The sequence below is a fragment of the Mustela nigripes genome, chromosome 3 (genome assembly GCF_022355385.1).
Source record: "Mustela nigripes isolate SB6536 chromosome 3, MUSNIG.SB6536, whole genome shotgun sequence".
Taxonomy (NCBI): domain Eukaryota; kingdom Metazoa; phylum Chordata; class Mammalia; order Carnivora; family Mustelidae; genus Mustela; species Mustela nigripes.
In genome coordinates, this window is record NC_081559.1 from 158,465,058 (window position 1) to 158,490,488 (window position 25,431).

Below are 25,431 nucleotides of genomic sequence, written 5' to 3' on the forward strand. Positions count from 1 at the left end.
AGCTGCAGGAGCCCAGCATCACTGAGGCACAGAGGGTGGCTGGAGCATTGAAAGCGGAGTGAGAGTTGGGAGGAGGTACTGTCAGAGGAGGTATGCAAGGTCAGGCTCTCTCTCCATCTCGGGCCTCACTGGCAAATACAAGGATTTTGCCTTGTAGCCTCAGTGAAACGGAAGCCACATGGAATGCTTGAGGAGTAACGTCATCAGATTTACATTTTTTAAAATGTAAATTTTAACATCCATGTTAATTTCAGGTGTACAATGTAACGATTCAACAGTTCTATACTTTACACAGTACTCATCACAGTAAGTGTACTCTTAATCCCCATCACCTATTTCAACCACCCCCCCCCCCCCCCCCCCCTTCCCCCCCCCCCCCCCCCCCCGGCCACCTCTCCTCAGGCAGTGACCCAGCTTGTTCTCTGTCATTAAGAGCCTGTTTTTTCTGTTTTTTTGTTTGTTTATTCATTTGTTTTATTTCTTAGATTCCATATATGAGTGAAATCCTATGTATTTGTCTTTCTCTGACTGACTTATTTCACTTAGCATAATACCCTCTAGATCCATCTGTGGCTTCTGTGTAAAGAATACACTGAAGGGGGGCACCTGGGTGGCTCAGTGGGTTAAAGCCTCTGCTTTCAGCTCAGATCATGATCCCAGGGTCCTGGGATCGAGCCCCGCTCAGGCTCTCTGCTCGGCGGGGAGCCTGCTTCCCCCTCTCTCCCTGCTTGCCTCTCTGCCTACTTGTGATCTCTGTTAAATAAATAATAAACAAAATCTTTAAAAAAAAAAAATACACTGAAGGATGGCAAGGGTTAAACCAGATAGACAGGAGGCTACTGCAATAGTCCTAGCAAAGAATGAATAAAATTAGATACTACGTCTATTTTTGAAAATAGAGCCAACAGGATTTGCTGACAGATTGCATTTGGGATGTAAAATCAAGAGAGGGGTCAAGAATTTGGGGTTGTCAAAATTTTTAGACTCAACAACTAGAAGGATGGATGCTGTTTACTGAGTTGGACCCTCCTCATAAAAGGCAGGCAAGAAGATCAAAGGCAAAAGAGGATAATGTGATCATAGAAGCAGGGAGTGAAAAGGCAATTTGATGAGGAGCCATGAGCCAAAGAATGAGGGAAGCTTCTAGAAGCTGGAAAAGGCAAGGGAACACATTCTCCCTTAGAGCCTCCAGAAGGAACCAGTTCTGCCAACACCTTGATTTTAACCCTGTAGGACTCATTTCAGATTTATGACCTCCAGAACTGTAAGAGAATAAATGTGTTGTATTAAGCCCCTGAATTTGTGGTAATTTGTTACAGCAGCAATAGGAAACTAATACATGATTAGACATTTAAGTGGAGATGCTAAGCAGCTGTTGGATATGAGTCTGGAGTTCAGGAGAGAGGCATGGAAATATGAACTGGAATTCATCACTACACAGATTTATTTAAAACCATAAGACTGATGAGAACACCAGCAGAGTGAGTATATGCAGAGAAATGAAGAAGCCTTCAAACTGTTTTTTTGACAAACCCAATGTCTAGAGATCAGGAAAATGAGAAAACCAGCCAAAGAAAATGAGGAGTATCCAGTGAGGCATGAGGAGAACCAAGCATTTGAGGTCCCAAAAGCCAAGGGAAGAAAGCATTTATGCATAAGCAAGTGTCAAATTCATCTCCATCAAATATTTGCAATTTAATGCTAACTAGTAATCTCAACCTTAAGTATTTTGCTAACTCCTACAAAAATTCTAGGAAGGACAATTGATATTTGAGAGTGGGATACTGTGTAGAACATGTTTATATTTATTCTTTTCTTAAAGAATGTTTTATTTATTCATTTGAGGCAGAGAGATACAGAGAGAGAGAGAGCAGGAGCAGTGGGGAGGGGCAGAGGGAGAGGGAGAAGCAGATTCCCTGCTGAGCCCGGAGGCCAACATGGCGCTGGATCCCGGGACCTGGAGATCATGACCTAAGCCAAAGGCAGATGATTAACCATCTGAGCCACCGAGACATCCCTATATTTATTATTTCTGAGATTGCCTAAGCTCTGCTTCTGTCTTAGAAAGCTACATATCAGGACACTATTTGGATACTTTGAACAGTATCACTCACTTGTTTATTAATTTGACAAGTATTACTAGATGCCTCTTGGCTTGGTGCAGGAGGTGCACTAACAAACTAACAAGATCCCTGTTCTAGTGGGAGAACTTTGATTTGAAGGGTTTTATTGAGGCCAAACATCACTTCCTCCACCAGCCTCTCCCCGGTTTTTTCCTGTAGCTACCATCCTTTCTTTGTACATGTCTCTTTCATAAAGCTCAACACATTTAATATAACTGCCAGTGATCGCCTCTGCTGGGAAACTCTGCCCTCTCATAAGGAAGCAAGCCTACCTTTGTCATCTCTTATTTTATTTTATTTTTTGAAAGATTTTATTTATTTATTTGACAGAGAGAGAGAGAGATCACAAGTAGGCAGAAAGGCAGGCAGAGAAAGAAGGGGGAAGCAGGCTCCCTGCTGAGCAGAGAGCCTGATGTGGGACTCGATCCCAGGAAACTGGATTCATGACCTGAGCAGAAGGCAGTGGCTTAACCAACTGAACCACCCTGGCGCCCCTTTGTCATCTTTATATACAAACTCCTTCATAGGTAGGTTGGCAGTACGGTCTCTTATTAAATCCTAGGAAACATTTGCAAGAGAAAGGGGGCACTCTTAGTAATCATACCAAGACAAAAGATATAAACTTGGACTGCCCAGGACAAACAGGGGTGTATGATCACCCTATGCCCTGTTACTGTCTCAATAACTATTGAATAAATACAGTTTGCTCCTGAAGAAACACCTTTACTGAAATATGGCTACATATTTTGCTTTTTGCTTTAATTGAGGATCAATATGTAGGAAATCATGTTAGGAAAAGTGTTTCTGCCTCTTTTGTAAAACTGTTATTGGAGACTCTATTAGTTTGTTCAGTGTTCCTCATATAAAGAGCCACATAATAATTCCTCTTAGAATTGTATGCTGGAGAAATTGTTGCTTTTTTTAAGGAGCTGCTTTCTTCTCCTAGATAATGAGAGCTCTGCAATACATCAGTCTTCCCCGTTACCCTGCCAGCACGAACTAGAGCTAAAAATTATACCCTCAAATGGCTGATAGGGTATCATGTCAGAGTTCCCAGTTGTGACTTTCTTTTTCCTGAAACATGTCTGAGCACCCACTATGTGCTGAGCTTTCTTACTTCAGCCGGCGATATGGCAGAGATCCACACTGATGTGATATTTGCCTTCATGTCACTCTCTTGGTTCTAGAGAGTTTGAATGCTTTTAAAATACGGTATTAGGATCTTTTCTTTTAGGAAATATTTAATCCTTTCTGGAGAGGGTAGGTATTAAAAACAAATTGGGGGTGCCTGGGTGGCTCAGTCTCAGACTCTTGATTTCCCCTCAGGTCATGATCTCAGGGTCCTGGGATCCAACCCCACATCCGCGGGCTCCACACTCAGCGGGGAATCTGAGATTCTTGCCTTCCCTTTCTCTCTGCCCCTCCCCTTGTGATCTCTCACTCTTTCTCTCTCTGTCTCTCTCTAAAATAAATAAATAAATCTAAAAAAATTTTAATAAAGTGCACTAGCCCAGCACATTAGATAGGGGTGTGGTGTGCTAGGAATGGAAGGCAAGGGGAGAGGCATGAAGTCACTTGAATAGACCAACTGCTGTGAAGCTCAGTTTTGCCTATTATTGTTTTTTTGTGTGAGGTTTGAGACCCACTATTATGCTTTTGAGAAAGAAAAAAAGGCAAACTTATGAAAATAAAATTACTTCTAAAACTGTATTTAGCACCTTTACTATTAGCAAAGACTGCTTGATCAAATAAAGTATATAAGAATATTGTCATAATCCAAAAATACTGTAAGTGCCTGTCTACAGGCTGTAGAGAAACTGAAGCAATTGATTGTGTTTTAATATGATACGCCCTAGGATTGAATGAATATTTGTGTTCTAGAATATAGTCTATTTTTGCAGGACAAGAAAATAAATACTGTATTTTTTAAACAAATAACTTGGCCGCTTATAAGAAGATGAACTCGGCTGTTATTCCTAGAGAAAGTCTTAAAGAAGCTGCTCTAGTCTTCCCAGCCAGAAGAAGGGGGTTAGAAGTCCACTGGAAAGCACTGTCTTGGTTAGTAAACACCACCATCAAAACCTAGAAACAGGTCTTTATGTTTATTTAGCATGTAACAGTGTTGAAGAAGAAAGGTCAACTGAAGGAAGGCTTCCTAATTTAGGCAATTAAGGACTTCCTTTTGAACCTGAGGAAGAACGGGAGTGTGGTGGGTACAAGAGGAGAAATAGACAGGGCGATGCCATAAGAAGGAAGGGTTGAGAAGGACAGAGAATGAAAAAGGCAGAAGAGGCTGCTTCTGTAGAGCTGTCCGTGCTGGACATTCCTCTTCTATGACTCCATATTGAAATGTGTATAAAACAGCTAGCTTGAAACACTTGACCAATGTATTATATTATATTAAAAGAATTGGGATGTCTGGGTAAGTGGTTTGCTTCAGCTCAGGTCATGATCCCAGGGTCCCTGGATTGAGCCTCACATCGGGCTTCTTGCTCAGTGGGCAGCCTGCTTCCCCCTCTGCCTACCACTCCCCTTGCTTGTGTGTGCTCTCTCACTGTGTCTCTCTGACAAATGAATAGATAAAATCTTTTGAAAATTAAAAAAAGGTAAATGAATCAAAATTTCTTTGTGGAGATCTCGAGTCCCACTGATTCTGAGTGTTGACTATGTTGCTCCAACATGCAAGAATAAAATTAAAAACTGAGATTGACATTAACTTGCCATGCCTTTTTTAAGTCTATCTACTGAATACTCTCGATAATGCATTCCTTTTATTCCTAAAGGAAATGTGAATATAGTAGTCATATTTCCTCTGTAATATAAATAAAATTCATATTTCTTTTAGCCTATGTTTATGCCATATTTTCAGCCTTCCCACTCACTGTTGTTACCATAGTGACATTTATGGAGGGATCATGTGTCTTCAGTAGGTTTAAAGGCTATCTGTGGACTTTAACCAGCTCAAGAGGAGACTTATTGAGAACTAGAGCGCTTCAGATGATGTTGTAAAAATTGGATTGCCTGAAAACAGAGATTCAGCTCACAACAGAATCCTTCTGTGCATACCCAGAGAATGATAGGGTGTGAGAGGGATCTTCAGAAGCCATTTATTCTGTTCCCGTCTCCAGGCAGAACAGTGGCTAAACCACAATAGGTGTCTGCCACTTTAGAGGTGATGTAACTTACCCAAGACTGGCCATTCCCCCAGGCTGCAGCCAGTGTTGCTGTCAAATAAAAATAACTTACAGCCTTCCACCTTGTCATCATCCCTTTTCTGGTTCTCCCTCGGGTACTCAAGAATGTTCAAAACTGAATACCGGAGACCATCAGAAATAAAAGGTTGAACTTCAGGGTAGATCTGAGCAGAAAGTCAAACCTATTCTTGGCTCTGCACAGCAGGGAGAGATTGCTTTACCTGTTATCTAATCCTGACAGCTGTTGGGGGCGGAAGTTCTATGAAGAAACCCCCTCCCCACCTCCACCCCATGAACTGGGAACTCCAAGGACATTGACACCCCTGGGAAAGGTGATTGCAACAACTCAGCACGTAGTATCATAAGATGGTGTGCTTCTGAGAACTTGTTTTGAACCCTCCCTCCACGTGACCCAACAGTGTTACCACCGTCATCTGTAAAATATTAACTTTATGGGGCAGGAATGTGGTACTGGCCTCTGTCGGGATGGAGTTTACTTCTTTGAGGATTGAACTGAGGAGGCTACATTATGAATTTGAATAGTTAGGAGTGTCCTTTTTTTCCTCCATCTGCTTTTGAGATTGCAGTGTCACTTGAGGTAAAAACCGAAGACATGTCACCAAGGTTATGAGAAATTAAAAGCTTTCAACAAAGAAGAAACCAAATCTGAGGAGAGAGTAGATGTTGTTGAATTTGAGTCTATATTTCTGAAGAATCACCTGGAATTTTACAAAATCCAAGAACACAAACATCATCTTTGTGTTTATATTAAGGAGTTAGTGTTTTAAAGCATGCAATTTGTATTTTAAACATTTTTCTTCTTTTTAATCTTGCATTGCACCCAAAGAATACTAATAGTTACCAAGTTGTTCTTTTGCAGAGTAACCTGACCCTCTCAGAACAGAAAAAAGAAAAGAAGTGTAATAGGATGTGATTGTAGCACAAGGCAAAGTTGAGTCCTCAACCCTGAGCAGATATTACCTAATGCAATGATGCTGACCCCGGTTCCCTGGGAGCATTTCTCTTCATTACATTATATACATTACACAGCAATGAATGACAGTTTCCATGGCGCCTAATAAAGAGATTTTTCTCTTTATTACGTGAGCAAAGTGGGGCTTACAGAGACTGTCTGACTTATCTTTGAGCTTCTCAGCCTCCTCATCTGTATGCGCTGGCTTCTCTTATCTGGTGCTGGTTATCTCAGGAATGAAGTATTCAGTCCCTAGAAGCAGGTTTCTTCCTACACTGCGAAAACAGGAGGACAAATGCCGTGTTACGCGTGCTAAAGATGGCTGAGCATCACTGCCTATAATCAGCTTTTCAAATCTACACTGAGTGCGTCCCTAGCAACTCCCAGCATAGCAAGGAACATGGATGTTTGTAAGGACACATCCCTGAGAGGCAGCAGTTCTAACAGCCTACTGACCTGGCTTCCTCATTCCAGTTTCCCTGTGCACAGGCATTTGTTTTCCCAAGTCCTTCACCATGTGCTAACAATTAGACAAGGACTCCGTAAATGAGTGTCACCGACAGTGGGTGGTGTGTTTTCTTAGTCCTTTATTGAAAACATATGGAGATATTTATATATAAATAGAAGACAATAGAATGCTGCCATCACGTTAGCAACAGCTAGTAAAATTCTACATGAATAGAAATTAAACATGTCTCTACCTATGCCAGAATTCTGGTTTACGGACATCGGCACATCCTGTCTAATTCAGCTTGAAAGGATGTTTTATTATTTAGGGTTTTTTATTCCTAGTTGGAAGGAAGTCGTGAGGCAAGAGTTGTTTGGTTTTTGCTTTTGTTTTGTTTACTCCTTCCTTTGACTAATCAGATTACTTAATTAGCAGGGATGATAAATTCTGCCCAAGTAGACCTTGTATCATGATCATGGAAAATAATTTTAAATGCCAGTTAAAATTTAAATTTTAACTACAGTCCCTGTATTTTTAAATTAAAAGTAGAGGACTGTGGCCTGATAGTTGGGAGACAGCTTCAGCAGGCAGGGTAGCGGAGGGATGGAGAGCTCCGGCTGTGGGAAGCAGAGCTTTTCATTTGCATTCTGGCTGCTCCACTTACTAACTGGGTAACTTTGGGAATGTTATGTCATGTTACTAAACCTCCACTGCTTCATCTGTGAAAGAAGAAATATCGCACTTGTCTCATAGCATGATTGTAAGCATTACAAGGGATAAGCTGGAAAGCCTTTCACACAATGTCTGGCACATCGGCAGCACTGCAGAAATGCCTCCTATCATCACTGTAAGCAGCTAACTGGATGGTTTATGTGGAAGTCGGCCTTAGACATTTGAGAGGTCCAGATGCTTCATAAGACCAGTAAGGGCAACCTTATTAATTTATAATAATTTATAATTTATAATAAATTATAATTTATAATTATAAACTAATTTTGCACCAGGCTTTACAATGAACTCTTTATTACAACTCCATGAGCTGCTGCCATTATCATACCCATTTCATAGAAGAAGAGACTAAGAGGTTACATAGACCACATGAAGACACACAGCCAATGATTGATTAATCTGACAATCAAACCCAGTCTGAATAATTCCAAAGCCCATACTCTTTATCTCTCTCCTAGACTGGCTGCCACACATAGCTTTAAAAGCTTATTTATATACATTATCCTCTATGTTCCTAGCGACATCCTGGAACATTGTACAGAAGCATTCACAAACTATGGAGCCCCCTGTCCCTAGGACATCTCATTTGCAGTTGAAGATAGCCAAGAGGTCCTTAATATACATTTTGTGAAGGGCCCTAACAAGTTCAACTCATGCAGCCACTTTCACTTTGGCCCACAACGGTCTTTCCTTTGAAGGTGCTCAAAGCTCCATGTGCCCAGGTTCATTATTCTCATTGGAAGAGAGCGTTTGTCCCACTCTACAAGATGGAGAAGCCAGAGGACAAGATGGCATGACTTGGGGACAGAGGGAGAAAACCAGTCACCACCCCCCTTGGTAACCCAACAGAGAACAGAACAGAGTGGGTCCAGGGCTGTGTCCACCTCACTAGACGGCTCCATATGTTGGGTCTGACAGCCAAACTGCTACCTAACCTCACTTCAACCTAAATAGTGCAAGATCAACAGTGCTTTGTCTAATATTGTTGGAATGATGGATCTGCCTGCAGTAGGGGAACCCTCACTAATATAAGATCATCCAATTTTGTTTTCATTTGCAGATTATTGTGATGTTTCTATTCTCCTTTTTACATGAGATCAAGTTTGGGGTGGAGAGTAGCAGGGCATATAAAGGGAGAAGGTTAGGACTGCCAAACGATGTGTCAACTTCCTGACTGCCTGTGTGCTGGTTACACAAACGAATCCTGAATGTGAGACATCAATACAAATATTTTGCATATTATTAACTTGAGTGATGCTGCTGTTGTGAGGTAGCCACAGCTGAAAGTGGACATGACACTTTTTATTATAAATGCCTCAGGTCTTTCTCTGAAAATCACCAGGAAGACAGAAACCCTTTGGAAGTGAGAGAGAAAGCATGAGAAGACTTCTGCTTTGTTAACTTTCTCAGTCATTGACAATGACCGCAGCAATGTGATGGTGTCTCAGGCACCCCCCATCAGTCCTATAGATGCTGGCAACATCCTCCTTTAGAATCCAACACTGTTCTTGTCCTTGAAACAACTGTATACTTCCATGGCAAGTTAGGAAATCAGTGTAAAAAGGAATCTGTTCTAGGAAAAAAAAAAATGCAACCCTCATATTGTTACATAAGTGAAAAACCATTTGAATTCTTAATAAGCCTTCCTTATCACTCCATCTCATGCTGGTGATGGCAGGGTGGAGTCCTGGGAAGCAGAGGATTCCAGACCCAGGCTCTACCATTTGCCAGCTGTGTGACTTTAAGCAAATCACTTGACCTCTCTAATCCTCAGTTCCTTTTCTATAAAACAGCAATAACCATAAAGCCGCTTTGTCTACTTTATGGGTTCGAGAAGCAAATAAATGGAGATTGCAAGTATGAAACCTCTCTGGAAGCTCTGTGCAAATATTATTATTGATTTTTACTAGTTGAGTAGTAAGGAATGACTAGCAGTGCCATTCATTGATAGCGTGGGAATAACTCAGCCTGGTGGTTGGTAATGGATCAGTCTTGGAGAAGTGAATGGCTTCTGGGAAGCAGATAGTTAGGCCAATGGTAAAGGCCTTAAACTTGCGAGTCTAGGGCTCTGTGGCAGTTTAGTTGTACAGCCTGGCCGACAGCATCTCCTATTCTAAGCTCTTGCAGCAATATTATAGGCTACGTGAAATCACTGCGTGCTTTCTTAGCAGACATTATTTGGGAAGTCTTCACAAACTAGTGGTCTGACAGAGTTGTCAGGGTTTCCAGTGCTATGTACACTAGCAAGAGCAGTATTTCATGTGTCGTCCTACTGCCTTCCTCCCAGGAGACTCAACAGATGGAATAACAACATCAGAAACCCAAGACAACCTGTCCATTTGATGCCTAGAAACTTTGGCAGAAGTCACGATTAAAATCAGTTCAAATACTATTTAGAGGAAAGAGGTACAGAGAAATAGGTCCTCAGGGTATACTTTCTTTTGTCTGGGCTTGACTACCACTATCTGGGGATACCTACCACGTAGGAGGAATTATATCCCAGTACACACTAGGCATTTGAGAAAATTGGTTGAAAGACTGTGACTGCTAGTAGAAAATAATTGAGTGACTCCAATATGAGGCTTTATATTTCCTTTCATTATATTTTTTAAGTCCTTCCAAGTCAACTTGAGTTTGGCAAATCCCAGAATGAGTAATTGTGCATCTCAGAACGCTTAGATAATATGCAGACCAGACCCTAGGTCAAGCAGAGCGGCATGTGTTTTGGCAAGAACCGCCTAGGAGATGAAGCATTTGATTATTGTTGTTTGATAGTTCCCAAGGAGAAGGCGATGAAGAAACAGATAATGGACCAAATACTTTTCTCTCTTGTTTAGGTAAATATTTCCAACTACAGCCTGGTGATGGAGTCTGATGAGGGAACCTTCTTACCCTCTGGGCTGCAATTCACTGGCAGTGAGAAGGCCAGGGCCATCATGAAGGAGGTCATGAGGCTGCTGGAGCCTGTCAATGTCACACAGGTCTTTAGGACTGGAGAAGGGACAGACATTAACTTCTGGATCCAAGCTGGAGTGCCTGGTAAGACCAAAAAAGGAAGTCGGATAAATGCTATTCAAACTCGTCACAACAATACCAATAGGCCAGTTAATATGTGGAAACTCTAAACTTTTGTCTACAAATTATAGTCTGATGATTTCCAGACTTGGAATAATAATATTCATTTGTGTTTGTTTACCCATTTGTCTTATTTTTCTAAATAATAAATGTCTCACTCCCAGAAATTCTGCTTTAATGATTCTGGGATAGGACCTAAAAATCTGTTTTTGTTTTTGGGTATTTTTTTAACAGGTATCCGAATGGTGATCTCATGACCAAAATTTGAGAAATGGAGTACTGTTTATTATTATTACTTATTATTATTACTACTGATATGCTTCTAGTTTTGGTTCTGTGCTAGGAAATCTTCTCTGACCCAAATAATTTCCTATCCAAGTACCATGATATCTGAAATTTTACCAGTAGAGCTTTATTCTTTGAGGGTTGGGTGCTTCCTACTAATCATTTTTTTCTTAGTGAAGTCTCTTAGAAGAGATTGGACTAAACTACTTTTCCCTGATCAGTGATTTATTAGGTTGATATTTTTAAAACAAATCCTGGGGCGGGGTGAACTTACAAAATAGGAGTAGGCCTCAGGAGGTCCCAGGACTACAAAGTAGAATAATCTTAAAGAAGACAAACTTACACTACTTCACAAATTTGTCCTAGACTGGCCACGGGAAAGGGTTATTGATGATATTAAGCATCTATGACCAGAACCTGTTCCATCATTATATCCATAATTAAAAGCATTGTTAAAGGATCTTTAACAGATTTTTTAAATTTAAACTTTAAATTTTAAAATTTACAGATTTTTCTATATTTGTATTATGTCAATAGGAAGTCTGCCTTTTCAGTAGTTTTAACATTACTGTTTCCAGAACCATTTTTGTGGCTACAAAACATTCCACAGATTAAAAAACAAAACAAAACAAACAAAAAACCAAAACAAAACAAATCTCTCTCTAGATCCACCCTACTTCATTTCCCCCAGCCTACAAAGTAGATTTCACCAATAGCATACTGCGTGGATATAAGACTTTTCAAAAGCTCATTCTTGAGATAGTGTAGGTTTTTTAAAGCATATTTTAGGTTTTAAGTTTTATAATTATCTTTCATAATTAATAATAGAAGGGCTCTCCTTTATTCTAACACAAGGACCTAAATTCTCTTCAATGGTATGTGGATATTTTAACCATATTTTGAAATATCTTAAAACAGCCTTTGCGTTTAGGGTACTGTTTATCATATGGACAGATCTGAGACTCCCTACATATCTGTCATTTTTACTCATGATCAAGGTGTAAGGGAAGGGAATTTGCCCTTTTAAACTGTATGGAATAATTGGCTTGAATTCTAGATTTTTCCTGAGCCATAATTTTTTTCAGTAGGAGTCTTCTTAAAAATTGAGAAAATCTGAGTTAGTTTGCAGGGTAGTAGCTGTGAGGAAATGACTGACAGACTGTGGGTGAACTGGAGTGGAGAAGGGGGGGCAGAGGAGGAGCTGAAACCAAAAACACAGGTAGAACAAAGAAACTGGTACTCACTGCTCTAAGGGATTGTGTGCTTTTGTTGCCTTGGATAGTTGAGAATTTGCTCTAGCTTTTTTCCTCCCATGCAGATATTCAAAAGAATGGTTCTGTTTGGAATTAGCAAGTTGATGTGATTTTTCTTCACAAAGGTAAAGAGGCCTTTTCCCTCTTGCCAAGGTGAGGTCAGATCTGATCCCCAGCTAATTAGAGGGGAGTGGGGAATATGAGCCCCATTATGGTTTCTGGATAAATAATACAGTTTACAATTTACTGAGTTCCTGTCACTGATCAGGCACTCCGTGTGGCTTTTGCAGACACTCTTTTTTATCCATTCAGCCATCCTAAAAGGAAGGTACAATTATCCCTGTTTTGCTCTTGAAGAATCAGATTCAGAGGGACTAAATAACTTAGTCAAAGCTATCCTGCTCTTAAAGGGCAGACGTTACCCTGAGAACAGGCCACTTTGTGTTCAAGGCTGGTGGCCCTTTTCCCACAATGTGCAACAACACAGGGGAGTCTGGAATGCTGAGATGGTCTTCCAAATCTATGGCAGTGTCTGAAATGTTTGTCTTACTCAGCTCTTGCTTATGCAAAGGATTTCAGTACATTCCTGCTCCAGAAAAATTTGCTCCTGGGGAAAGGAGTTTGTTATTGTAAATAACTACTTATTTCTTCTCACATTCTTTATTCCACTCCCCTCTGTAGCTCCATAGATCAGGAACGTTTGTAAAAAGTCAGTGGTTCATTTAGACTGCAGCTAATGTTTCTTGGAATTCTTTTTAATTTCTTTTAGGATACTATAAGATGGAACCAAATTATTGCTGCCTTCCCCTATTACCATTGAGCTATCTTTTGATATTTCAAATATGAGCTATTTCTGGAAGAAATAATAGAACCGCTTATGTTGTATCTCTTGTAACCTACTGAAAATTTCAGGAACTTTAGAAAAAGGTAAAGAACCATAGTTAAACAGAAAAAGAAAATAAAAATATACCAGCTATGTACCCTGTGTTGCTGAAAACTGGCACGTTGTAGTAGCTTAAACCTAAAGATGAAATTAGAAATACTAATTAGGTTACGATTTACATAACTGCTCACCTAACTTTTCAAAAATGAATGAGAAATAATGTTCCCAAAAAAAGAATGTTCCCCCAAAAATAATGTTCCCCAAAAGAGAAATTATGTTCCCAGAGTTTTCTTCTTTCTCTTCTTCTTTCCTATCCTCCAATGATTCAATAAATGTTTATTGAGTCCCTATTGTGTCCTAGGCCTATCAAATTTCTGTAGCCTCCTGGCTGGTCCACAGTTTTTTTTTGCGTGTTCTGTGTGTAGTCAGTAATGAAATACTAATTAAGAACACAGAATCAAAATTCAATATGTTTTCATTAATTATAAAAGCCAAGTAGATTGATTGATGAAAGTTCATCTTTGGAAAGGAGAGATGCTGTCATTCATCAGTCTAGGTGATGTCCATAACAGACATAATAACTATCAATATAAGTATAAGGCTTTGGGGATGATTTTTTTTTTTAAGATTTTATTTATGTATTTGACAGAGAGAGAGAGATCACAAGTAGGCAGAGGGGCAGGCAGAGAGAGAGGGGGAAGCAGGCTCCCTGCTTAGCAGAGAGCCTGATGCAGGGCTCAATCCCAGCACCCTGGGATCATGACCTGAGCCGAAGGCAGAGGCTTAACCCTCTGAACCACCCCGGTGCCCCTGGGGGTGATGCTTTTTAAAAGAAAAGTATCTTAGATGTATTTTCCATATATATCTAAGATACTCCCTGTTTAGATATTTTTAATACTCCAGCCTCTCCTGTGGCCACTTTCTTCCATACTTCTTCCTATTCTTCCCCTCCAAATCCTAGATTCTCTTAAGGCTCACTCTGTATTCATCACTGTCCGTGAATCTTTCCTTAACAGCCCATGACACCCTATTGCTTTTCTAAATTCCAAAACACTTCTGTGTCCCACAATCTGGCATTTGAATTACACACTAATATTGTTCTTGGATTATTAGGAGTATCCAGTGATCGATTCTTTGAGGTTAAGGTCAATGGTTTCTATATAGCTTCCTCTATAGTTCTTAGTTCAATTTTGAGAAATAATTAAATTCTTATAAATCTGACATGAGAGGAGAAAACAAAAACACAAACACAGAAATAAATATTTTTTCAACAAGCTTTGGGTCCCTGGTGTTAGGATTGTGGAAAAAATACAGGATGCTGAGAAAAGAAATATAAAGGTAGAAAAAATATTGGAAGAATGATATAAATTAGGGAGCCTAGAACAGCTAAGATTATTTCCATTAAAGGAATAAAGACTGAGAGAAGATGCTGAATAATATCTTCTAGTAATTTAATGTTTCTCCTACATAAAATGGTAAACAGTTGTTTTCTGACTGTTTCAAAGACAACATGAGCATGACTGGAGTAGTCTAAGAGGGATTTAGGTTAGTCTCTATTTGGAAACTCCAGATAGCAGAAAGGCTTTACATGTCAAATGTAAATCAGAGAATTAGGCTATAATTCTCTGATTATGAACTTCAGGTGAGAGTGAGAAGAGTCAGTTTCACCCTGAATATGTCATAAGGAGATATAATCCATGTCTTCCAGATGTCCTCACATGCATCCTTCTTGAACATCTTCTTTCTTTAGAAACTCTTCTATAAAATATACACTAATGAGAAAAATTATATACTCTCTTAATGTGACCTGAGAGAGTGAGCCCACCCTGATTCTATATCTACCAATAAGAGTTTCCTTGTCTGCTTCAGAATCTGAGAGTCAACCTTTTCCTAATGTTGTTGGCATGTGGTAGACAGTGTGCTGGAAAGAATTAGAGTGTGTTTTCTGGCTTTTGACTTCTAACTGCATGTGCTGTCTTAGGCAAATGATGTAATTTTTCTCAGCCCACACTCATTTCTTTCTTTTTTTTAATTGAAGTATAGTTGACACATGTTGTGTTGGTTTTAGGTGCAAAGTTGGTAATTTAACAAGTCTATATGTTATGCTATGCTCACCACAATGTAGCTACCTCCATAATGGATCTGTCACCATACAATTCTATTATAATACCATTGACTATATTCACTCCGCTGTGCCTCTCATCTCCATGACTTACTTATTCCATAACTGCACGCCTGCACCTCCCATTCCCCTTCACCCATTTTGCTCATTCTTCCAGCCCCCTTCCCTCTGGCAGCCACCAGTTTGTTCTCTATATTTATGGGTCTTTTTCTGCTTTGTTTCTTCATTTGTTTTGTTTCTTAGGTTGCACATACAAGTGAAACCATGTAGTATTTGTCTTTCTGTCTGACTTATTTCACTTAACATAATAGCTGCTAGGTCCATCCATGTTGTTGCAAATGACAAGTCCTCATTCTTTTTTTTTTTTTAAAGATTTTATTTATTTGACAGATCACAAGTAGGCAGAGAGGCAGGCAGAGAGAGGGGGAAAAAGGCTCCCTGCGGGGCTCGATCCCAGGACCCTGGGATCATGACCTGAGCTGAAGGCAGAGGCTTTAACACACTGAGCCACCCATGCGCCCCAAGTACTCGTTCTTTTTTATGGCTGAGTAGAATTCCTGTGTGTGTGTGTGTGTGTGTGTGTGTGTGTGTACCACTTCTTCTATATTCATTCATCTACTGATGGGCACCTAGGCCACTTCCATATCTTGGCTATTATAAATAATATTACAATAAACATAGGGATACATATGTCTTTTTGAATTTGTGTTTTCATTTTCTTTGGGTGAATACCCAGTAGCAGAGTTATTAGATCACATGGTATTTCTCTTTTTAGGTTTTTGAGGAAGCTCCATACCATTTTCCACAGTAGCTGTACCAATTTACATTCTCACCAATAGTGCACAAGTATTCCTTTCTCCACATCCTTGTCAACATTTGTTATTTCTTGTCTTTTTGATTCTAGCCATTCTGACAGCTGTGGGGTGATATCTCATTGTATTTTTGATTTGCATTTCCCTGTTGATGAGTGATGTTGAGAATCTTTTTATGTGTCTATTGTTCATCTGTATGTCTGTACTCATTTATTATTAAGCATTCTTACTAATTATCTGCTCTGTGGCACTGGAGAATCAGTAGTAAAGAAGACAGACAAGATCTGTACTCTCACAAACTATACATTCTACTGAGTGAGACTTGGTTTTCTTACCTGCAAAACAGATATGGTAACCACCGAGCCTCAATATGTATTCCTTCTCCTCCTCTGTCCCCTGTCTCACGGACTGGCACCACCATCCAGAAACTACACAATCATCCAGAGCACACATCAACGTGGTCTCTAAGTTCCCTTTACTCTGAATTTCATTTATTTCCTAAACTTGTTCACTCCCCTCCACCACACAGACCTCGTCTCATCAGTATTCACTGATTTTCCTGTGGCAGCTTCCTACTACCATCCCGACCTGCATTCTTGGTCCCCTTCCATCTAACTGGCTCACTGCTTCCAAAATGAACTTTCTAAATTGAAAATCAGATTATCAGTTAGGTTGCTTTTGCCTGCAAAATGAAACAGAAGACCCAACTTAGAACGGCAATAAGGAGATTTTGAAATTCACTTAAAAAGAGCTCCAGAATGCTCTGGAAAACATAACAGAATGCTTGATTTCGTCATCTACCACATCAAGGACCTTGGTCCTTTCCATCTTTCCACTTTGCCATCCTCAGCATGTTGACTTCTGTCTTCAGGCTTGTCCCTTCCTGGTCCCAAGATAGCTGCAGTTGTTCGAAGCAACAGATTCTCACACATTGTGCAATAGTGGAAGAGAGAATGCCCTTGATAGACCCGTCTTTTTAATCACAAGGCAGTCTCTCCCAGAAGCTGCAAAGCAGATTTTTGTGTAGTCTCATTAGCCAAAATTGTAAAACATGTCTGTGGCTAAGTCAGGCAGTGGCAATGGAGTGGACTTACCAACATTGGCTTATATTGACCAAAATTTTATTTTCTGGGCCTAGAGGGGGACCCAGTCACCACTGAAAATGTAGCCTCCTCATATATGAGAAAAACTGGGATTCCTCAGAAAGAAGGTGAGGATTTCTACTGTGAGCAACTAAGAACAGCTGCAATATCTGATTATCTCTGCTTCTTCCTTAAAGTTCTTCAGTGTCTCCCCCTTGTCTTTAGAGGATCATGTCTTTTCCCAGCATGGCACTCAGGGCCTTTTTCGTTTTACCCTTGGGCTGATATGCAGCCTCCTCTCTCATGGCTCTCCACTCCTTTCTGTTCTTCTCTTAGAACAAGTCTCATTCACTAAGGCTCTCGGTGCACTCTGAGCTCTCACACTTCCTTGCCATTGGACCCAGTTTTATCTTCTTCAACAGCGAATTCCTACCCATGCATGATTCAGTAACTTGTTCTCCTCCTCTCACAAGCGTTCTTTGACTCCTACCGATCCAGTAAGTGTACCTTGGGTATGCTCCCGTAACACCTCCTCCTGTGGTTATGGTGAATTCCTCCGAATTCCCAGACCTGGGAAGTGCCTGGCCCTCAACAAACTGCCCATGAGTCAAATGCTGACTAGGTATGATAATGTGAAAGAGGTTGATAAACTCTAATGCTGTAACTACAAGTCAGTCAGGATTGCTTCAGTAAGAACTTTGCTTTGGGCACCTGGGTGGCTCAGTGCGCTAAGTGTCTGCCTTTAGCTCAGGTCATGATCCCAGGGCTCCTTGCTCACTGTGGAGTCTGCTTCTCCTTCTCCCTCTGCTCATGCTCTCCCTCTCTCTTTCTCTCTCTCAAAATAAATAAATAAAATCTTAAAAAAAAAGAAAAGAAAAGAACTTTGCTTCATTGAGCTGTCCTCTTTCCTCACATATTGAATTGTTTTTGAAATCACATTTTAATTTCTTTCATCTTTTTATGATAGTTTAGACTCCACATTGAAGTACCAAATATGCAGATTACTCAGAATTTCACATATTTTCCATCTTGCTTATTTCTGCCTAATACCTCATATGACAGAACTAAATTAAAACTTTCCATTTCTACGCTTCCAAAGGCCTTTCTTCTAACATGTTCCAAGGAAGAAGAAGATCAGGACACAAATAGGAATGGTAATGTAAAGTAAATGGGAGTTTCTGGACCCGGGACTCATATGGCTCCCAATCACCAGATGGAATAGTGCAGTACAGCAGTTCCATGTTCCCTGCTGTCCTTAATTTAAAAATACCTCCTTTATGGTGACAGCACTCTGTGCCAGTAATGTCTGGAGGCATGGTGCATGGTGAGCAGACCTCACTGAGTACATGAAAAGGGCACTCTCTGGTTTGTGACTGTGGCCTTCACTTGAGTAAGTGGGCAGTTTCATCTCATCAGCATGCCATAGCTTGAGTGCAAAGTAGAAGCCAGGTGCTCTATACACCGAGGATAGAGATGAAAAGAACTGAGTAGGTCTCTTGCTCCTGTAGAATTTACATTGTAGTGGGTGGGGGAGGGCAAGAGGAAAGTGGGAAGAAACAGGCTGTAACATGGAAATCAAGAATGAAGAAAAATATTAGAAAGTGAGAAGGGTAATACAAGGAATTATAGAAAGTGGCTGCCTCTTATCGCTAACTCAAGTGAGTCAGAGCTCTTGTTTAGGGGCACCTGGGTGGTTCAGTTGGTTAAGCATTTGTCTTCCGCTCAGGTCGTGAGCCCAGGGTTCTGGGATAGAGCCCCCTGTCAGGCTCTCTGCTGAGCGGGGAGCCTGCCTCTGCTGCTCCCCCTGTTCATGCTCTCTCAGATAAACAAATAAAATGTTTGTTTAAAGAGCTATTGTTTAATATTCCTTGACTGCTACATGCTAGATAGGTATGTATGTACCTTATATACGGTCCACATCAATAGCACACTGCTGGAAACTGCTCATCACAACAACTAATAAGCTTATTCTCTTCTTCCCCCTTGCAGTACACCTCCTTCAGCTCCATGAAGCCATTGACTATCTGACCATTGCCGACATGGCTCATGCCCTTTAGAATCACTGACTACAGCCTACGGTGAAAAGAAAGCATTATTTATACCCTTGGGCAGTGAGTCATGCACTGCTTTATGAAGTGTATTCTATTGTTGCCTTGATTTGTTAGTTAAAGCATGCATTTTCACTTTAAAGTTAATATTCTTTGTATTTTATCTCCTTAACTGGATTGAGGACCAAGAGAGTATTTTATTCATGGCTTATATACCTACAATACTCATTATTACCTGCCACATGATAGATCTACAGTAAATGTTGGCTGACTAGATGTATTGATTTGAAGAGGAACACAAGAAAAGTTAAGTCATATAAAAAGGAGTTTTGGGAATAGCACCAGGATAAATACTACATGCAGAGTAACTACAGGAACTCCTAAGATGGAAGACAGGAAAGAACTGGAAGAGGTGAGCTTAAGCTGAATTTTGAAGACTGTCTAGTATCAGAATGGGCAGAAGGGGTAGAGAAGGGCAGTTCTGGTGACAGAAATAGAGGCAGGTGAACAACTGGGTTCACCTGAACAAAGGCAAGTGTCCCAACTGGGAAGGATTAGGAGAATAACTTCACTGAGCAGAGGATTCATCTTCGAGAGCAGTGGGTGGTAAGAACAGTTGAGTTATCTCTGGGCCAGATGAAGAAGAGGCATACATTTCGGGTAAAAAACTTGTAGCCAATGCGAAGTCATCAGACATCTTCAGCAGAAGAGGGAGTTGATGAGAACAGTGTTTTATTTATTTTTTTTTAATATTTTATTTATTTATTTGACAGAGAGAAATCACAAGTAGACAGAGAGGCAGGCAGAAAGAGAGAGAGGGAAGCAGGCTCCCTGCCAAGCAGAGAGCCCGATGCGGGACTCGATCCCAGGACCCTGAGATCATGACCTGAGCCGAAGGCAGCGGCTTAACCCACTGAGCCACCCAGGCGCCCCGAGAACAGTGTTTTAGATGGCAGTTCATAAAGTTCATTCCAGCAGACACCCCCTCAGTGAGAGGACCAGGAGTGAGAAGAGGAATAGTGCAGGGTTAGAAACCATTACTTTAGAAAATCAGAGGAGAACACTAAATTTTTTTTTTTTTTTTTTGCTATAGGAAAACCAGGTTTTTTTTGTTTTGTTTCGTTTTTTTAATTTTTTATTTCTTTTCAGCGTAACAGTATTCATTGTTTTTGCACCACACCCAGTGCTCCATGCAATCCATGCCCTCTCTAATACCCACCACCTGGTTCCCCCAACCTCCCACCCCCGGCCCCTTCAAAACCCTCAGATTGTTTTTCAGAGTCCATAGTCTCTCATGGTTCACCTCCCCTTCCAATTTTCCTCAACTCCCTTCTCCTCTCCATCTCTCCTTGTCCTCCATGCTATTTGTTATGCTCCACAAATAAGTGAAACCATATGATAATTGACTCTCTCTGCTTGACTTATTTCACTCAACATAATCTCTTCCAGTCCTCTCCATGTTGCTACAAAAATTGGGTATTCATCCTTTCTGATGGAGGCATAATACTCCATAGTGTATATGGACCACATCTTCCTTATCCATTCGTCCGTTGAAGGGCATCTTAGTTCTTTCCACAGTTTGGCCACGATGACCATTGCTGCTATAAACATTGGGGTACAGATGGCCCTTCTTTTCACTCCATCTGTATCTTTGGGGTAAATACCCAGTAGTGCAACTGCAGGGTCATAGGGAAGCTCTAGTTCTAATTTCTTGAGGAATCTCCACACTGTTTTCCAAAGTGGCTGCATCAACTTGCATTCCCACCAACAGTGTAAGAGGGTTCCCCTTTCTCCACATCCTCTCCAACACATGTTGTTTCCTGTCTTGCTAAGTTTGGCCTTTCTAACTGGTGTAAGGTGGTATCTGAATGTGGTTTTAATTTGAATCTCCCTGATGGCTAGTGATGATGAACATTTTTTCATGTGTCTGATAGCCATTTGCATGTCTTCATTGGAGAAGTGTCTGTTCATATCTTCTGCCCATTTTTTTATATGATTGTCTGTTTTGTGTGTGTTGAGTTTGAACTTTTGGGACTTCATCAAGATAAAAAGCTTCTGTACAGCAAAGGAAACAGTTAACAAAACAAAGAGGCAACTCAAGGAATGGGAGAAGATATTTGCAAATGACAGTACAGACAAAAGGTTGATATCCAGGATCTATTGCTCCATTTTCTGTGTTATAGTGACCTAAAATGACTTAAATTTCTCTATCAGCTGTTTCCCATGCCCTCTAATGATGTAGTCTAGAAAAGTTTCACTTCTATAGCTGTCCCTCTCACGGTCTCAGGGTTAGTTCTTTTAGGTTCCCCATCCCATGAGTTTGACTATCCATCAGTTTCACTTAATACTTTACAGATACTCTGATTGACTCCTTATGTAACACTTCATTCAACAATTTATATTGTATATAAATTATAGAGGATACAAAGATAAGATGAAGCCTCTTTTCTCTTCATGCTCACCCTTAGGACTGACTGTGAATTGGTTTACTTAATAATCATGAAAACATGGAGGAAGATTTCATCATGGGAAACTCAATAAAGCTATAACGAAATTTTCAGAGGGAAAAAAACCCCTAAAATTATATGAAAGTAGGTAGAGTAAAATGAACTAGGTCTTCAAAATATGTTTCATTGTTCTTAGCTACATAAACTTTGTCTATCCCTAGTTTAAGTGTTAGAGACTATAAAATTCAGAATTTCCTGGCATATTCGATGATTTTAAAGCATGATTTTAAACATTTATTACAGAAAATTCAAACACATATAAAAGTAGAGAGAATAACCTAATGGATTCCCATGTATTCATCGCTTTAGGAATTCTTCGTTCATGGGTGTAATATTTCATCCACAGTCCAATCACTGTCTGCACTTAGATTATTTTGAATCAAATGCTCAACCTCACATTATTTCATTTGTAAGTATTTTAATTTCTATTTCTAAAAGGTAAGGACTTGTGTGTGTGTGTGTGTGTGCGTGTGCGTGTGCGAGTGTGCACAATGGCAATACTATTGTTCCTCCTAAAATATTTTAAAATAATTTCAATATCATTGTCAATACAGGGCCAGTTTTCAGATGTTTCCAGTTGTCTCCAAACTGTTCCCTGCCCTCACAGTTTTCTTGTTTAAATCAGGAGTCCGATAAGGTTTAAACAGTGTAATTACTTGATGTAGTTGGTGTCTCTTAAGTCTTTTTTAATACATAGGTTTTACCTTCATCTCTCTTCTTCCTTGCTGCTTATTTGTTACAGAAACCAAGGAATTTGCCCTTTGGGATTCCCTGTAGTCTGGATTTGGCTAATTCCATTCCCATGGAATCATTTAACATGTTTTCACTCTTCCTTATATTTCCTGTGAATTGGTAGTTAAATCTAGAGCCTTGATCTAATTCATGTTTGACTTTTCTTTATTGGGGGGGGGAGGCAAGAATACTTCTTAAATGCTGTTTTTTATTTCTATTAGCAATAGTGTCTACTTGTTTCTCTTTTTAAGATGTTAATGGTTATTGAAGGTTATTGTCTAGATCCATTATTTCACTGGGATTGCAAAATGTTAATTTTGATCATTAATTGAAACAATTCTATAAAAATGAACTTTCACTTATTGGCTGTCTGATCACTCTGAGGTACTTTTTTATAAGAAAGGCAGGATAAATGTTAATTCTTTGCCTTTACATACCGATTTTAAAACTTACTAGTGGTTCCCTAGTGTCCTCCATTTGTGCTATTGCTATTTACTAGTGGATTTTAAAATATAGATGTGCTTCATTCTATTGCAGTAATTATTCTTATTTTATGCTCACAGTATCCGATCCCTGGCCAGTGAGAGCCTTTTTAAGCTGGTTCCTGAGTCTTTTCATCTTTTCAACATGACTGTGGTAGTCATTATGTGTTCTAGCTTTGTGATGTGACAGAATGTTCCATGCCATTTTTTATATTTCCTTCCCTAGATCTGTAATCAGCTATTTCTCCAAAAAGCCCAATTTCTTCTACTGTGTCATGATATGTAGAGGCCACAGTCTGAACATTAAGTGTGCTTATTGCTAGTGGGTTGGTTATTGTTTCTAGGTATTTGCAGTAGGTAGAACTAGGAAATACGTATGTTTTTTCTCTAAGAAAAAGTATATGATGAATCTTATGATATTTCCAATTCAAGTTCAGGACTGCAAAGTTGTACCTTACCTCCCTGATATTATATCCATGTGTCCTTTTCCCTTGCCAAAATTCCTTGTTCTTAGTGCAACAGCATAACCACTCATTTGCTTTATCTTGCAACACACATACAGTAGTTTCAGAATTACAATACCACACAACCAGCAACAGCATAACTATTGAAAGAAGTTTGTTTATTCTGTGACTGTTTTTCTTTAGTATGTATATTCTGCTGGAGATGTACAAATTTCTGTTAACCTGCAATACAAATTACTCTTAATGTGATATCATTTCCATGTCTCACATTTTTGTCTTAAAACCCCAAACTGCTGATTTCCAAAATGTTTAAATACCTATTTATAATTTTTCTTTATTAATCAGGAACGAGGCTACAGATAGCAATGATTATAAGACTTACTAAAATAATTGCCTTGAGTGTCATCATTGAATCCTCAGGACATACTCTTGCCTATTCTTTTTTCTTAGACCAGACTCAGATAATTTCACAATTTCATTCATTCATTCATTCATTCATTCATTCATTCATTCCTTTCTGCCTTCATTTAAGAGATACCTAATAAGTACTGTATGACATTGAGGCAAGAGGAATAAAGATGGAATTTAACATGTATTGACTGTCTGCTATGTCTCAAGTGTTATTCTAGCTGCTTTATATGCATTTTCTCACATAATTTTGTAAGAGTCTTTCGAAGTATACATCACTATTCTGTAACTGATTTTCAGATGAGAAAATTGGGATTCAGTGGGTTTCCTTTGTCTAAAGTGACTAAGCTGTCAAGTGGAAAAGCCAGAATTAACATATTGGTCCATTTTATTCCAATGTCATATATAAGGTACACTCCCTATCCTTAAGGAGTTAGTGTAGAGTTTAGACACAGGAAGAACAAAGTACAATAGAAGTTCAGGCAAAAGAGACCTTAAACTGTATGGGGCATTACAAAAGGGGTGACAGTTTGCCTGAATCTCAAGAAAGAATAGAATTTTGTTGAAGAGAGAGGGAGTGCATTCTTTGTGAAAAGATAGAGAAAAACAAAATTTCTTAGGTTAAAAGGTGCAGTGGGTTTTCAAAATGATGAACAGTCTCGTTTGACTAAAATTTAGCATGATATAGGGAAATAAAACTAAAACAGAAAAGGTGCCTAGGACTGTAGTTGGGACCTGAATGCCATTCTGAGGATATAGGACAACCAGAAGTGAAACACGATGGGGCTCAATCCCAGCCACTGGGCAAGTTCCATCTAACCCACATCCTCCTTCTTTGAGAGTCTCAAGGCAAAACCTAGCTTCATAAATCACATATCTAATGGGTTGGTCTTCATGTCTTCTAGCGATTTCCCGCTAAAGTTAAAATTGTTTTAGATGTTTTGCTACTCGAAGCTTTACCAAATTAAGTCTTCCAGTTGGAGAGCTCTAGAGTAGTCACATGAAGCATTGCACTGTGATTGGCACTGGTTGCACTGGAATTCTGGATATCAACAATGAAGTCTTACTATAGCTGGACATACTTGGAGTCAAGTAAGTCTTAGAATATTCTGATATCTCATCAATTTCTTGTAAGAGCTCTTCTAAAAATGTTTATCAATTTGATTAATAAGTATAGGATTATGGAAACAAAAGGAAAAATATCACAATTCAAAGGATTTGGGTAAAATTGAAGTCAGATTTGAATAAGGACCTTTTACTCTAGAAATGAATTACATCTCAATTGTGTACAATAGACTCCTTATTTCAGGTAACTTTGTTGGCTTAAAATCCTTCTTTGCAAAGCATTAAAGTTAAAAAAAAAACAACAACCACTTAACCTAATATCCCCATACATTGCCCTCATGGGGATTTCTAACAGTGAATTAGTCTCCCTATTATCCTGTTTTTATAGAAAGTGTGAGATTGCATAATTCATGGCTACTAAAGTTTCTTTTGTAATATGACATTTGCTCTCTTAATTGTCCTTCCAGTTCATAATGCATAAATCAAATGTAGTTGAGCTCTGTAAAATCTATTAGTTATGGATCTTTTGAGATCTGAGTGAGCTATTCCCTATTTAGGACTAGTTACAATGTATGTCCTCAATGTTCCTGTCTTCCTTCCTCTCTTCCTTCCTCCTTCCCTCACTCTCCTCCTTCCTGCCTTCCTTCCTTCCTGTCCTTTCCTTTTCCTCCCGTCCTCTCTTTCTTTCTCTCTTCTTCACTTCCTTCCTTCTTCTTCCCTCCCTTCATTTCTTCTTTCTTTCTTTC

At 39.6% G+C, this 25,431-nt stretch overlaps 1 protein-coding gene across 3 annotated transcripts in view; it reads left to right on the top strand.

Moving 5' to 3' along the window:
* The window catches only part of CPQ (carboxypeptidase Q), a 383,503-nt gene extending 364,450 nt beyond the window's left edge, over window positions 1-19,053 (top strand). For all 3 annotated transcript variants that reach the window (XM_059394904.1, XM_059394903.1, XM_059394902.1), the window contains 2 exons: window positions 10,305-10,506; window positions 18,969-19,053. In XM_059394904.1, the coding sequence (XP_059250887.1) occupies window positions 10,305-10,506; window positions 18,969-19,036 (270 nt within the window). In that variant the 3' untranslated portion in view covers window positions 19,037-19,053. The remainder of the gene's footprint in view (window positions 1-10,304; window positions 10,507-18,968) is intronic.
* The last annotated feature ends 6,378 nt before the right edge of the window (window positions 19,054-25,431 follow it).